The 13,581-nt window shown below is 41.3% G+C and overlaps 1 protein-coding gene across 11 annotated transcripts in view; it reads left to right on the top strand.

Annotated features, from left to right (window-relative positions):
* The window catches only part of GAREM1 (GRB2 associated regulator of MAPK1 subtype 1), a 138,992-nt gene that overhangs the window by 112,991 nt on the left and 12,420 nt on the right, over window positions 1-13,581 (top strand). For all 11 annotated transcript variants that reach the window (XM_065585441.1, XM_065585442.1, XM_065585444.1 and 8 more), the window contains 2 exons: window positions 1,386-2,564; window positions 12,690-12,856. In XM_065585441.1, coding sequence (XP_065441513.1) covers window positions 1,386-2,564; window positions 12,690-12,856 — 1,346 coding nt within the window. The remainder of the gene's footprint in view (window positions 1-1,385; window positions 2,565-12,689; window positions 12,857-13,581) is intronic.

Below are 13,581 nucleotides of genomic sequence, written 5' to 3'. Positions count from 1 at the left end.
ACATACCAAAGCACTTGTGTTGACTGCACTGTTCATACTTGCTGTGAAAGACTCACAGAAGTCTATCACATTTTCACAAATACGGACAAATTGCAGATCACAACTTCCATGGGGAAGGGCAATTACTTACAGCATTTCTCATTTATTTAACAGACTGAGACAACAAAATTGGTTAGTAAGCTGTCTTAATAATTTATGTGGCGGCTATTTGCTAATAGTGTCAGATTTTGAAGCATGGAATTGGGGCTTTACTCTACACATAAACAGGATGTTCTGTGGGTGGAGAAAACAATTTTTATGTAGTTTAAAAAAATCTGCAAATGAAATCCCTGCTCAACATGCCCAGCCACTAATACTCCATACTACACTGTACAGCAGGTCCCTGTAACAGGATGGCAAGGTCTGCCTGAAACACCATACTCTGCATACAGGTGTTGATCTTGCTGAGAAAAGGCGAGCTGAGTTCTGTTACTTAACTGGGGAAGGTGTTTTTTACGACACCCAAATATAAGGCAGATAGGAGTGGCTGTCGAGAGAGAGAGAGGATCTAGAGTTCAGTAGTCTTGAGGTAATAACCGTAGAACAACCAAGCCTGGGCATCTTTTTACCATCTAGTACAATTTCCATCGTAGGAAACATGTGACCATACATTTGTTATATAAACAATCAAATCACAATCTAGGTAAAACCAAGAAGGAAGCCTAGGGTCTGGTAGGGAGAGGTGGACAGAGGTGACAGAACCAATATTCTTGACCTAGTGCCTCGACCCTAGAGGATGGGGGTTCACTGCCGTGAGGGCCTGGGAAGGGTTATACCAAGAAGGTATCTTTACTCCTGGATCACAAGGGAGAGGCACAATAAGGGGACCATCTCTGGTCCTCAAGGAAGGAAGCTGGAGGGAGAGAGAATCTTTTCTCCCTTTTCTTCCGAGACCTCTGCAGGGAAGTGCCATAAAGCAGCAAACAGGAGAGAGACTGGATGCCAAAAAACTAGGGATACTAATATCTCCCAAATATACTTTACTGCTTTTGGATGGCTGCTATTTATAAGTGAAGAATATTTTATTTGTCCTTCACTAAAAACTAGTCTTTTATAGTCATACTCTTTTTAGCAACTATGTCGGTTCCAGATGACTCTACTTTTTTCTCAAGCAAAACCATAGTAATGTGTGGTGTATATTAGAAATTTTACTTGTACAGATTTTCATGATAAAATTCTTGTTTGACTCTATTAAAGTTATTAAAATAAATTAATTTACAGTTTCTTTCGAGATGTAATCTCCCATCCTACTATCCAATCCCACCTAAATAGACTTCGTATGAATTCAGGTGCTGTCTTCACTGTGCAGGGAGAAATATTTTTATTTGTTTATATTTGTATTGCAGGTGGCTTCGGGTGAATGCAATGAAGACACAGAGGTTTATAATATCACCCTCAGCACTGGGGATGAACTCACTTTAATGGGACAAGCGGAAATCCTTTATGCAAAAACGTCCAAGGAAAAATCACGACTCAACACCATCTTCAAGAAAATTGGGAAACTTAATTCCATCAGCAAGCTAGGCAGAGGCAAAATGCCGTGTCTCATCTGCATGAACCATAGGACCAATGAAAGCATTAGTCTTCCTTTCCAGTGCAAGGGCAGATTTAGCACACGCAGTCCACTGGAGCTACAGATGCAAGAAGGTGAGCACACAATTCGCAATATAGTAGAAAAAACAAGGTTGCCTGTTAATGTAACTGTGCCAAGCCCCACACCAAGAAACCCTTATGACCTGCATTTTATCCGTGAAGGGCATAGATACAAGTTTGTCAACATTCAAACCAAGACTGTGGTGGTTTGTTGTGTGCTGCGTGGTAACAAAGTTATTCCAATGCATTTTCCCTTGCACTTGACTCTTCCAAAGTTTAGCCTCCCAGAAAGTCTTGTGAAGGGGGAGCTGTGGCATGAAACCTTGGTCCAGCACTGGTTTAATATCTGCCAGGAACAGTTTGACATAGATGAATATTCCCGAGCAGTGCGAGATGTGAAAACTGACTGGAATGAAGATTGTAAGAGCCCTAAGAAAAGTCGATGCACTGGGCACAATCATGTGCCCAATTCTCTCAGCTATGCCCGGGATGAACTAACGCAGTCCTTTCACCGGCTCTCAGTTTGCGTTTATGGAAACAACTTGCATGGAAATAGTGAAGTGAACCTTCATGGGTGCAGAGATTTGTGTAGCGAGTGGGCCCTGTTTTCTCATGATGCTCTTCAGTACCAGGACTCTGGTGATAGTAGCAGTGACTACCTTTTTCCTGAAGTTAGTGAAGAATCAATGTTTCTACCTGGAAAACCAGAACTCCCTTATGAAGAACTGTGGCTGGACCAAGAATCTGGGAAGCCCAACGATCAGCCTCTTATTCGCTCACTAAGTGAAAAAACCAAATGTGATAATTACAGAAGTTCTTTCCGGTCAAAGGGCGGTACTGCATCTCTTCCTATACCTGGAACTCTAGCAGCAGCAACAAAATCTTCAGATGTTTCCCTACCTCCACCTCCGGTGCCTCCCAAATCAGAAGCTGTAAGTCAGTGTTACTTATTTTTATTTATTTATTTATTTGTTTTTAACTGAGTGTGCACTTGGGGAATCATTAGGGCAAGACCCAGTCTTGAGATGGGGAAAGGAGAAATGTATATTGCAATCTAATCCTTGCCACGTGAAAATCATAACATAGGATTGATTTTAAAACAAATTAACAACTAACATTTAATCCCTACACTTTGGGATGTATTTTGCCTTGGTTATTGCTCTTACAAATGAGGATTTGCAGATCCTAAATGAGCCCTTCACTTTTCCAATTATACCTGCCCTTCAATGCCTCACATTTTGCTCAAGCTTTTTGTTGTTGAAGTATATTGGACGTGAACCCATTCAGAATACCTTCACGTCACCCTCGATTCAACTACAGAGATTGCTGCACAGTGATACTTCAGTATTTTCAATGTGTATCTTGAGTTAATAGTTTGTCACAGTGAACAATTCACTTAAATTTGAAAATGATCATAGATTCCTTTCTCCTCCATTATAAACCTGACTGTATTTTGGAGTATACTTAAACCATCCTCCTCAACCCCAGCCTTTACCAAACCAAAACCAATCTTATCCCTGGTAAATTCCCCCTCTGCCCCTTAGGAAAGTCTGAGGCAAACTGGACAAGGTATTTGTGAGACAGAAGAGTTCAAAAGTCAAGGAGTCCTTTGCTTTTGAGACATTTTTCCTAACTTGATTTGGTCAAAAGTCACATTTCTAAAATAGCTGGCCTAGAAATTCCAAATTTTGCAGTAATAGATTGGTCTTGGTGAAGACAGGTGCCTTGAGCTAATGCTGGATTTTTTAGGGAGAAAGTGTTTGATTATTAAAAGAAGCTTACATTTAAAGTTGGAACCCTGCAGAGTTCTTAGCTCATAAGCCTTGATTATTACTTTTTTACACAGCTTGTTTTTTCTCTGGCAGGGTTCATAATACAAACTCTGTAGTAGTTATTCCGCCTCCTAATACTACCCTGGAATTTGTTTAAAGATACCTCTGCCCCTGGACCTCACACTTAGGGGCTCCCCCAATCTCCTTAAATAGGCTTGGGTGGAGATTATAACCTTGCATGGGTTGCTGTTACTGAGACTTTCTTAAACATTTTTAAAATCAAAGAAACTCTTAGCCAAAAGGGGCTGATTAGGAATTATTACAAAGTTTGTACCTATCCTGGATGATTCCTGACCGTCTTTCAAGTTTAACTAATGAAGACAATTTTACGGAGTCTAAACACCTTCATAAAACCAAAAAGAACTGAACCCTCTCCCAACTATTATTAACCCTTTGCACATACACATCTGTAAATATACTTATCCACTTGCACATAGTGGTGATACGTTATCAACTGTGGGGGCAATGACAGTGCTGGAGAAGTACACATACACAACTGGAGACCCAGGATGAGGCCCTCCTGAAAATCAGTACCCATTCCACAAGCTGGAACTGCAGCATTATGTAACCCGTAAACAGAACTCCAAGAGCTGTGCTAACAAACAGTTGGAGATGCACAATTACAATGTTTTGACAATGCTATGTGTATTGTCAAAACAAGTGGCCATGTTAACTTCAGCTGCATTCCAAATGGAAGACAAATGAGCTTCCTAGAAAGAACAGAAGTCCATGGGAGCAGGGTAGATTGGGACTTCACTTTCTTATTGAACAGTATACAATTACTCTCAACTTGGTAGTTTATAATGCTAAATAAAAGCACATGAAATACAGAAACCTTAATTCAATATTGTTCTGGGTTAGTATGACTGAGTTCGGTGAATAGATATTTCCATGAACGATGCCTTTTAAAGTCATCTTGAAAGTATGTCTTGGTGGTGTGTGTTACTTATAAAGGCGTGCGTAATATTTGGCTGAGCAACTTCAGCAATTTTAGTATATTTCTTGCCATGAAATGGAACCAATTTCTGCTAAAGTTATTAATATACATTTTCAGACAGAGTTGGGTGTTTATCTGATGTATGGAATGAATCAGAATCAGTTTTGTGCCTTCCTGGAACAGCTCTAGAAAGAACACCAGCCACCTACTGACTTCATCAGTGGGCTAGGGTTGAAAAGATGTTTGTTCGGTTTCCATGTGAAGTATTTATAGAGCAAGTAGAGCTCAGTAGCTGCTAGTGAACATATGGTTTTGTCATCACTCCCTTAAAATGATATTTCATAGTATGTCTCCATCAAACTTGGCTAATGCTTGTACTTCTGCATACAAAACATTTAAAATATACATTAAAAAGGGGAAAAAATGGTTTGTGGGACACTTAACTATTTTAGAAGTTTGATCTTTTTTTCTCATCTACAAGATTATCAAAAGATTTTAATCCTATGTGAAAACAATACAATGTATTCTGTAAATATTGTATTAGAAAAATTTTAATAGTGAAAATAAATAGGAAGTCAAGTCACTCCTAAAAGACTTAATGCTGGGTGGATTCGCTGGTGTGTTTATTTTTTTAAGCATGTGCAGCATGGGGTATACTGGAAGAGTCAAGTTCATGTAAACAAAAAACATTGAAAAAATATATTTAGGAAAAGCTGAGGTTTTAAGTGGAGAACCCTGTTTATTTGATTTTTAGCCATGAATTTTTTCTGCTTTTAAAACTGTAGGCGAGATGTATTCTGTGTCATGGACACATTTTTCAGAAGCTCCTATGTCACTTAGCTGCTTCTGAAAATTTTACCCCACATGGTTACAATGGCGGAAGGCTGTGACTCTGGCAGACCAGATGCCAAGGCCCTAGGTCTCACCTGAACAATGACACACACATAGCTGGAACCAGTCTGGTTCACCCGTGCCTTAGTAGTGTAAAAATAGGTATTAGAATTAAAGAATGTGTTTAGACTTTATGGAATGCTTGTAAGTCACTGCATGCATTAATCTCACTTATAATTTCTGTATCCAATGTTATAAGTAATATCACAGCAAAATGACCAAGTATTATTACTTTATCAACTACAATTGGTTAATAACATAATAAAAGCATCCTTATTCAGGAATCGTCAATGGACTCCAAAATGTCTACAGCATGGGGCCTGGAGTGTAGAGGGTGGAGGATCTGAAATAGTGATTCCCAAAGACTCTTCAAGCTATTTTGTCTAACCCTGGCAAAGCAAACATATGCAACTAACTAATTTGACCAGGTCTGTTGACCAATAGCTAAAAGATCATCCATTTTTAGAAATGAAAGAATAAAAAACGGTTACCTACCTCTAACTGTTGTTCTTCTAGATATGATGCAGACATGTACCCCAGGCACTGGAACCGGAGACCTTTGCCTCGCAGTGCCCGTAGGGGCAACTGCGCTCACGCTCTGAGGCCTTAGTCCCTTCCTTGGTCATATAAAGGTGCCACTGTTCTGACCCCTTCAGTTCCTTCACACCAAATGTTAGACGTTCAGACTCTGATGCAGAGGGGATGGCGGATGGTAGTGGAATGCACATCTGCATCGCATCTTGAACAGCAGCAGTTACAGGTGGCTAACCATTTTTTCTTCTTCGAGTAGATACAGCCACGTATTTTATGTAGGTGACTTGAAAGCAGTATTTGCAGGAGGTGTCTATTTTAGGAAGGACTGCAGTGTTGCTTTCCCAAAGTTTGCATCTGATCTGGACACAATGCTGTAATGACACAATGGTTTGCAGAAGTATGCTCAAAGGATCAACTGGCTTCCCTGCAAATGTCCAATATAGGAGTGTCATTTAGATATGCCATTGACGTCGCCTGAGCTCTTGTGGAATAAGCTCATACCGTTTGTGGACTACTTCATATCTGTTGTGATATAGGAAGTTATCCCACCTGGAGATTGACTGTGGAGAGACTGCTTCATTTGGTCCTCATATAAAACAAACAGACGCAGTGAAGAACAGAAAGGTTTAGTTCTGTCCAGATAAAATACGAGACATCGCCTGACTTACAAAATGTGGAGACGGTGCTCCTCTGCCATTGAGTGCATCTTAAGGGAGAACACTGGTAAATATATAACTTGGTTCAAATGAAACTGGGAAACTACCTTAGATAAAAACTTAAGGTGCAGCCACAGGGTCAGTTTATCTTTGGAAAATCAATGTAAGGAGGCTCTGCCATCAAAGCCTGCAACTCGCACACTCTCCTGGCAGATATTCTCGCCACAAGGAAGGCCATTTGCTGACATAGAAGGGAGAAGGAAGTTGCCAAAGGCTTGAATGCAGGTCCCATAAGAGCTGCTAAAACAGTTTTAAGGTCCCACAAAGTAACCAGCTCTGTAACCAATGAGTGGAGATGAATGACTCCTTTCAAGAACCTCACTCCCATGGGGTTTGAAAGCACCCACTTCCCATGGATAAGTGGATGAAATTCCAAAATTGCTGCTAGGTAGACTTTCAATGAACTCAGCGTGAGGCCAGAAGATTGAAGGTGTATCAGATACTCCAAGATGTCCTGGATACAAGCCCGTGTTGGTTGCACTCCCCCAGCTATCACCCATACTGTGAACTGCTTCCACTTGGCCACATAGGCTGCCCTGGTGGAGGGCTTCCTACTGTTAAGCAAAACTTGCCAGGTCGTCTCTTCCTCATCTAACCATGCAGCATCCACACTGTGAGATGCAGGGATGTTGGGAGCAAAACCTGACCATGATGCAAATCAGGAGGTCGGGGTGAAGAGGAAGGAATACAGGAGGCCGGATCAGTAGTGTGATGAGGTCAGAAAACCAATGTTCTCTCAGCCACCTTGGAGCAATAAGCATGACACAGTCCATGATCGGAATAGGAGAAAAGGCATACAAGAGTGCTGTTTCCCAGCTCAAGTGAAAAGCGTTGGCCAAGGAGGCTAGACTGAGACCCGCAACAGCTGGCATTTCTTGTTTTTGCTCGTAGCACACAGGTTGATTGTCAGGATGCCCCAAACTGCAAAGATGGACCACAGGATGCTGGGCTGAAGAAAGGAGAAATTCCTGCCGAGGTGATCCAGCAGGTGATTGTAGATCCCGTGCAAGTGATCAGCCATGAGGGAAAGGTTCCCCTGATGCAAAACTGCCAGAACCTGATTGCCTCCTGACAAAGCATGTTGGAGTGTGCTTCCCCTGCCTGTTCACATAATACATTGCGGTGATATTGTTGGTGAGTATGAGAACTGCTAAGGCCTTGATGTGATTTTGAACGGTCTGAAAAGCATTGTAGATGGCATGAAGCTCCAGGACACTGATCGGTAGAGAAGCTTCCTGTTCTGACTACAGGCCTTCAACCTTCTGTGACTCCAGATGCACTGCCCAACCTATTAAAGAGACATCAATGACAATAGTTCTGGTCGGTGGAGACTGAGCAGAAGGATTGCTCTGGCACACGTTGTCCTGAACCATCCAGCCCTGTAAGAAATTCAGGATTGGCAGAGGAAGATAGACCAGTCTGTACAGGGGATGATGGTGCAGACGATAGAGCGACTTCAGCCACGTTTGAAGAGGAAAAAGGTATAGCCTGGCATATTGGATTACCTGTGTGCATGAAGCCATATGACCTAACAACCTCGGGCACACCCAGTCTGTGCTAGAGTATCTCTGTCCCAACATACAGCAAATCTCCTGAATCGTTCAATTGTCAGCAACGCACTTGAATTTGTAAAGCGGAATTTGTAAGCGGTCTTGTTGTGGCTTCTGACCACATATAGGGACATCTCCTCATGGCTGAAATATATACTCCCAAAGCACGCAGAGTCATTCTGGAGTCTTTAAACAATTGCATGGTTTCCTTGTTCTTTTCTGAAAACCAAACCCATCCATCAAATGGTAAACCCTCAATGGTCTGTTGCACATTGGATGCAACGCCTGAGTTCTGTAGCCATAAGACCCTCTTGATGGTTGCAGCCGATGCCATAATCCTGGCCAAGGCATCCACTGTGGTGGCCAAAACTTCATTGCAGTCAATCCTGGACAAACAGCCTGCTGAAATGAATGCTCTGAACTCTTCCCTGGAGGCTTCTGGAAACTTGTCCATGAACTTAGACATGACCGTGAATAGACAAAGTCGTGTTTGGAGAGCAATGCTTGTTGGTTTGTGGTGCACATCTGCAGGGAAGAGACAGTATAAATCTTTCTCCCCATCAAGTTTCTCCTCTTGGACTCTGTCTTTGGTTGTAGATGTATACCTTCCCAGCTGAGCCCTGTCGTTTGCTGCAGTCTCCACCTGAGAGTAAGGGGCCCGGTGGGAATAGAAACCATCAAACTCTTGTGTGGGAATGAATATCATTTCTCCAAATGCTTTGCTGTAGAGGAAAAAAAGTAGGAGTCTATCAGAAGGCCTTTTCAGGCTCCAGGAGAGCCTTATCTATTCAGACGGCTACTCTCCCTGGAGCTGATGCTTGGAGAATATCCAGGAGCTTATGCATATTCTCCTGGAGGAATTCTGACTGGATACCCAATGTAGCAGCCATGCGCTTCAGGAGGTCCTGATATACCTTGAAGTCCTCAGGCACCAAGGGAGAGGAAGATTCCAGCATGATACAAGGAGGCAGTTTGTGTCAACAAGGGATCCTGTTTTGTTCCTCAGGATCTGGACAGAAGAGCCCCGTAGGAGCACAGGGAACAGACTGGTGATCTTGCTCTGAAACTGGTCAAAGAGCAGGACCTCAGGGACCAAGGAGCGTCCCACGGATTCCAAGGAGGCCACAGGACACACAGATAAGGCATTGGTGGCCAGTAGGCCCTGGTCCCAGAGCCTCTGTCCTGACTGCAGGACAGATGCCGATCACCCACGGATCACTATCAGTGCTGAGATCTTTGGCGAGGAAGGGGAGGATGTCCCCAGTCTGGATCATGAAGAATCCCAAAGGTTCTGCGGTGCTGTTACCCGCACAAAATTCTCTGTTACACACACACACACACACACACACACACACACTCTCTCTCTCTCTCTCTCTCTCTCTCTCTCTCTAGGGCACCCACCTTTACCCAGTTCCTAGGGCTCAGGTGTAACCCTGTCAATTTAAGTACCTGCACTTACTCAATTCCTAGGGCTCAGGGCGTAATTTTCTGTGGGTTTGCAGGACCTTTTTCCAGTGGAAGAGCTTTACACAGTAATACTCTTATCCTCTATTTACTGACAAATTACCAAGCAGAATACACATGCTAAGCCTATGCTGTGCTCACCAATGCTGATCAAGCAGGCGAACTTTCCCTGTTGGCTAGGCAAGGTCAGTCTCATCTGGATTCTGGTCATGGTCATGCAGAGGATTTTGAACCGCTCTGATCTTAGGCTGTGTCTTGGAGGTGAGTTCTTCCAGGGCTTTCCTTCTTATTATTCTTCTGTTCCTTCTCTGCTGGTCTCCTTCTTGGACTCCAGTTTATATAGTGAAAATTGAGTCCTGCTTAGCTATACCATAACCAATTATTTTACTAAAATTTTACTAACCAATCCTAACAATGTTCTCTACCCAATTATACCTCACCAACGTACTTAATTTACACCTAGCAAAATTATGTTACAGACAGAAACAGTCAAAGAACCATACAGAGATCATACAGATAAACAATAGGGAAATGGGGACCACAACTATTGATAAGTGATTTCTTGCCAGACAGAATGCTATCAAACTTAGTTTTCTTTAACTATCTTAAGATCCGTTTCTTTATCTGGTGATGGTGGGTGCTATTAGGACGGGGTCTCCGTCTTAACAGCCTGATATTACATTGTTTTAATGTAATTGAGATGGAATGTGAGGATGTGACTTCCTGTATCCTGTGACCTTATCCTGAATTAAACACAGGATGACAAGGTGATAGGTAGTAAGTGTAATTAATTGTGCCAATATCTCTTACTCTTTCAAGTAAAAAAAAAAAAAATCATAACTCCTTGCTTGCTCCATGCATACAATGAGCTGCCCTGAACGGTCTCTCTCTGACTCTAAGGGCATGTTGCAGAGCACGCCATATTCACTTTGCTTAGTCTGGCTTTGTTTTTTTAAGTCCCTAGGCATTCTTGGGGGGCACAGCACTAAAATGGTTCAAGCATTTTATGCCTGAATTCAATAACAAACATAAGTAAAATTGATTCCAGTCTTTTAGCGAGAGAGCAAATAGGAACCCTTAGAGCCAGATTTATTTCAGCATTTTGTGCTGTTGGGCATTTCCTGTAATTTTAACTTGCTCTGGTTTGAGAAAGGAATGTACTGAAATGTCCCTGTCCCTGATTTCCTTTTTAACATAAGTATTAAAGGGGTTATTGCAATTGGGGAAGCATTGAAGTAAATTGCAAAAGTTTCCACATTTATTTTTTTAAAATAAATTAGATCACTTTAAAGGCTAATTGCATGTTGCAGTGTTGCCAAGCTGTTAGTTCTGCAGCCATACAATTTCCACCTAAAGTGAGAATTTCCTTATGCTAAATATGTAATGGAGCAAAGGCTGGATGCAGTATATGAAGGGCCTGATTGTTACCTGTGGTGGGGATCATTACAAATATGTATGAGTAACTTTTACTCTGAATAAATTTATTCGGTGCAACTAGTCATGTGAGTAAAATTACTCTCCTTCAAAAGGGTTTGAGTCAGGTCCTTAGCCTCTTGGTCCATTCTATGAGGAAAGTTCCTGTGGGTTCTTCTAACTAGATGTGGGCCCAAACTGAAACTTTGATAAAGGAAGAATAATTACAATAATGCACCAGTAGTCAAGTATTATGAAAACTGCTCTGATTATGACAATTGGGCCACTGCCTTGACTATAGCTGTGATATAAGTGTAAGCTGAAAACATGGTGGGAGATGGAAATCCAACCTAATAGAATGAGTTTGTATTTTAGCAGGTTCCTTTGCCCTCATACTTTAACCCATTTGTGTTGCATATGTTGCTGGCAGTCTTGCTCGCTGAATTTCTCTCTCTCTTTTCTCACCCCTCATCCCCCCAAACACTGGAGTATATCTAACTCCCTTTTTGAGCTTGGAGGCTTGAGTCCATTTTTACTTTACACTACAACAGAAGGAAAAATAATTAAGACCATTTGCTAATTTACATGTAATGTGGTGTAATGGGTCACTTTTAGAGGTTACACTTATTCTTTCAGTGGTTGGCTTCTAAAATACATCTGGATTTCCGCAGAGCTAAAATCAAGAACTCACTGTCAGACCTAACCTATAATATACTTGTAAAGATGTGTATTCTTGTGATAAACCTAAACCCTCTTTCAGCAGAATTAATGAAGACTGAGAACAAGAGTGTATTAAGTTCAGTTGCCTTGTCAATTCCCTTGAGCTTCTATGGCAGATCTGGTAGTAGAAGTAGAAATAGACTTCCTAAATTGTAGGTCAGCCTAACTGAAGGTGTTTGTACTTTAGTGGTTAAGGATAGCAGGGAAGGCAGGACTGGTTACAATGCGCCCTCTGCTGGCTGGCACAAAGAACTTACACATATTTTCCATCAAAACCACTAGAGCAAGAATGCAAGACAGCAGCAAAAAGTGAAAATGGCAACCAGAATAAAGAGTCAGATATCCCAACTAGTCTGTTTCAGTTCTGCAGTGCTACTGCATCTGCTCTGGAGTGTTATCAAATGTATCCTGTGGTACATATGGCTACATTAGCAGAAGTGTATCTGAGTGATAGAAGGTGGGAACTAGCCCAACGTGTGGTGGCTTTTTCAGTACTAATTCTAAACTATGTCATGAAGCATTGAAACCTATTTAGATAGTGTCACTTCCTATCTTAAGCGGGATCACTACAACTAACTAAACTGCATTAGCAAACAGATTTTTTCAAATGGCTCATTCCCCTACAGTACATACAGTACCTGAAATGGTCAGTGTAACCTTCTACACCGCTTAAAGTTTCCTTTAAACAATTCCAATCTTCATTCTTTTGAATGAACAGATGTAAAACTAGTGAAATAAAAGTACATGCACTAGTAACTTTACTTTGCCAGTAATAAGACCTCCTGGTTGCAAACTTTTTGTAAGCTTTTGTCTCCTCTAGCAGGTACTTAAGACAGACATATATTTGGCGATAAAGTATTGTTTACCACTAGCATTTTCTTCTTCTTCCTTTTTATTATTTCCTTCCAAGGTAGAAACCTGAACTGACAGGTTCCATCTGGTGGAGACTGTTGTTACTTGGGTTCTCAAGCTATTTGCTAAATGTTCTTTTCTAATATAGGTAAGAGAGGAATGCAGGCTCCTCAACGCTCCACCTGTTCCACCACGAAGTTCAAAGCCCTCGTCCACCAGTCCTTCCATTCCTCCTCGCACAATCAAACCAGCACGGCAACAGACTCGTTCTCCTAGCCCTACGCTGTCTTACTATTCTTCAGGATTGCACAACATGTATGTATTTGAGCTATGAAATCCTAATATTTCCCTCTATAGGGAAATACTGTTTGTCTATGAATTTTTACATTTTTAACTATTCTGAAACTAGCCCGATCAATGTTTTTTTTAAAGTTTTCTGTTAACATATGATGCATGTTGGTGTCACTGCTTCCTGTTAGGGGGTTAACTTGGTGAAGTAGCTCTTTTTTAAAATACTCAAGGCAAAGCAAACTCACATAAGCAATTAATTTAATTATACATGAAAAGTATTACTTAATACTTGCATATATTACCATAGGTGTGCAGAGTACGAGATAGAAAATCTATCCTAAATTTCAAGGGAAATCATATACAATTCTGTATAACACTTAATTTAAAACAATCTATGAAGAGAATGTTAACACCGGGGGGTAAACATGCAAGCCCAAAAATACTTAGCTTGTATGTGCAACCTTAACTCTGTGCAAAATCTTATTAAATATCCTGGCAACATTTTTGTCATCACCCATGCTTTGTACATTGCTCTTAAACATTTGTATTAAAGTTATATTTATTTAGATGCAGGTATCAAGTATCGGGGGTAGCCGTGTTAGTCTGTATCTACAAAAACAACAAGGAGTCCAGTGACACCTTAAAGACTAGCCGATTTATTTGGGCATAAGCTTTCATGGGTAAAAAACCCACTTCAGAAGGGTTTGACAATAAACCCAATTCAGAAGTGGGTTTTTTACCCACGAAAG

The sequence above is a fragment of the Chrysemys picta genome, chromosome 2 (assembly GCF_011386835.1).
Source record: "Chrysemys picta bellii isolate R12L10 chromosome 2, ASM1138683v2, whole genome shotgun sequence".
NCBI classification, from domain to species: domain Eukaryota; kingdom Metazoa; phylum Chordata; order Testudines; family Emydidae; genus Chrysemys; species Chrysemys picta.
This window is presented reverse-complemented; position numbering and strand designations above follow the sequence as displayed.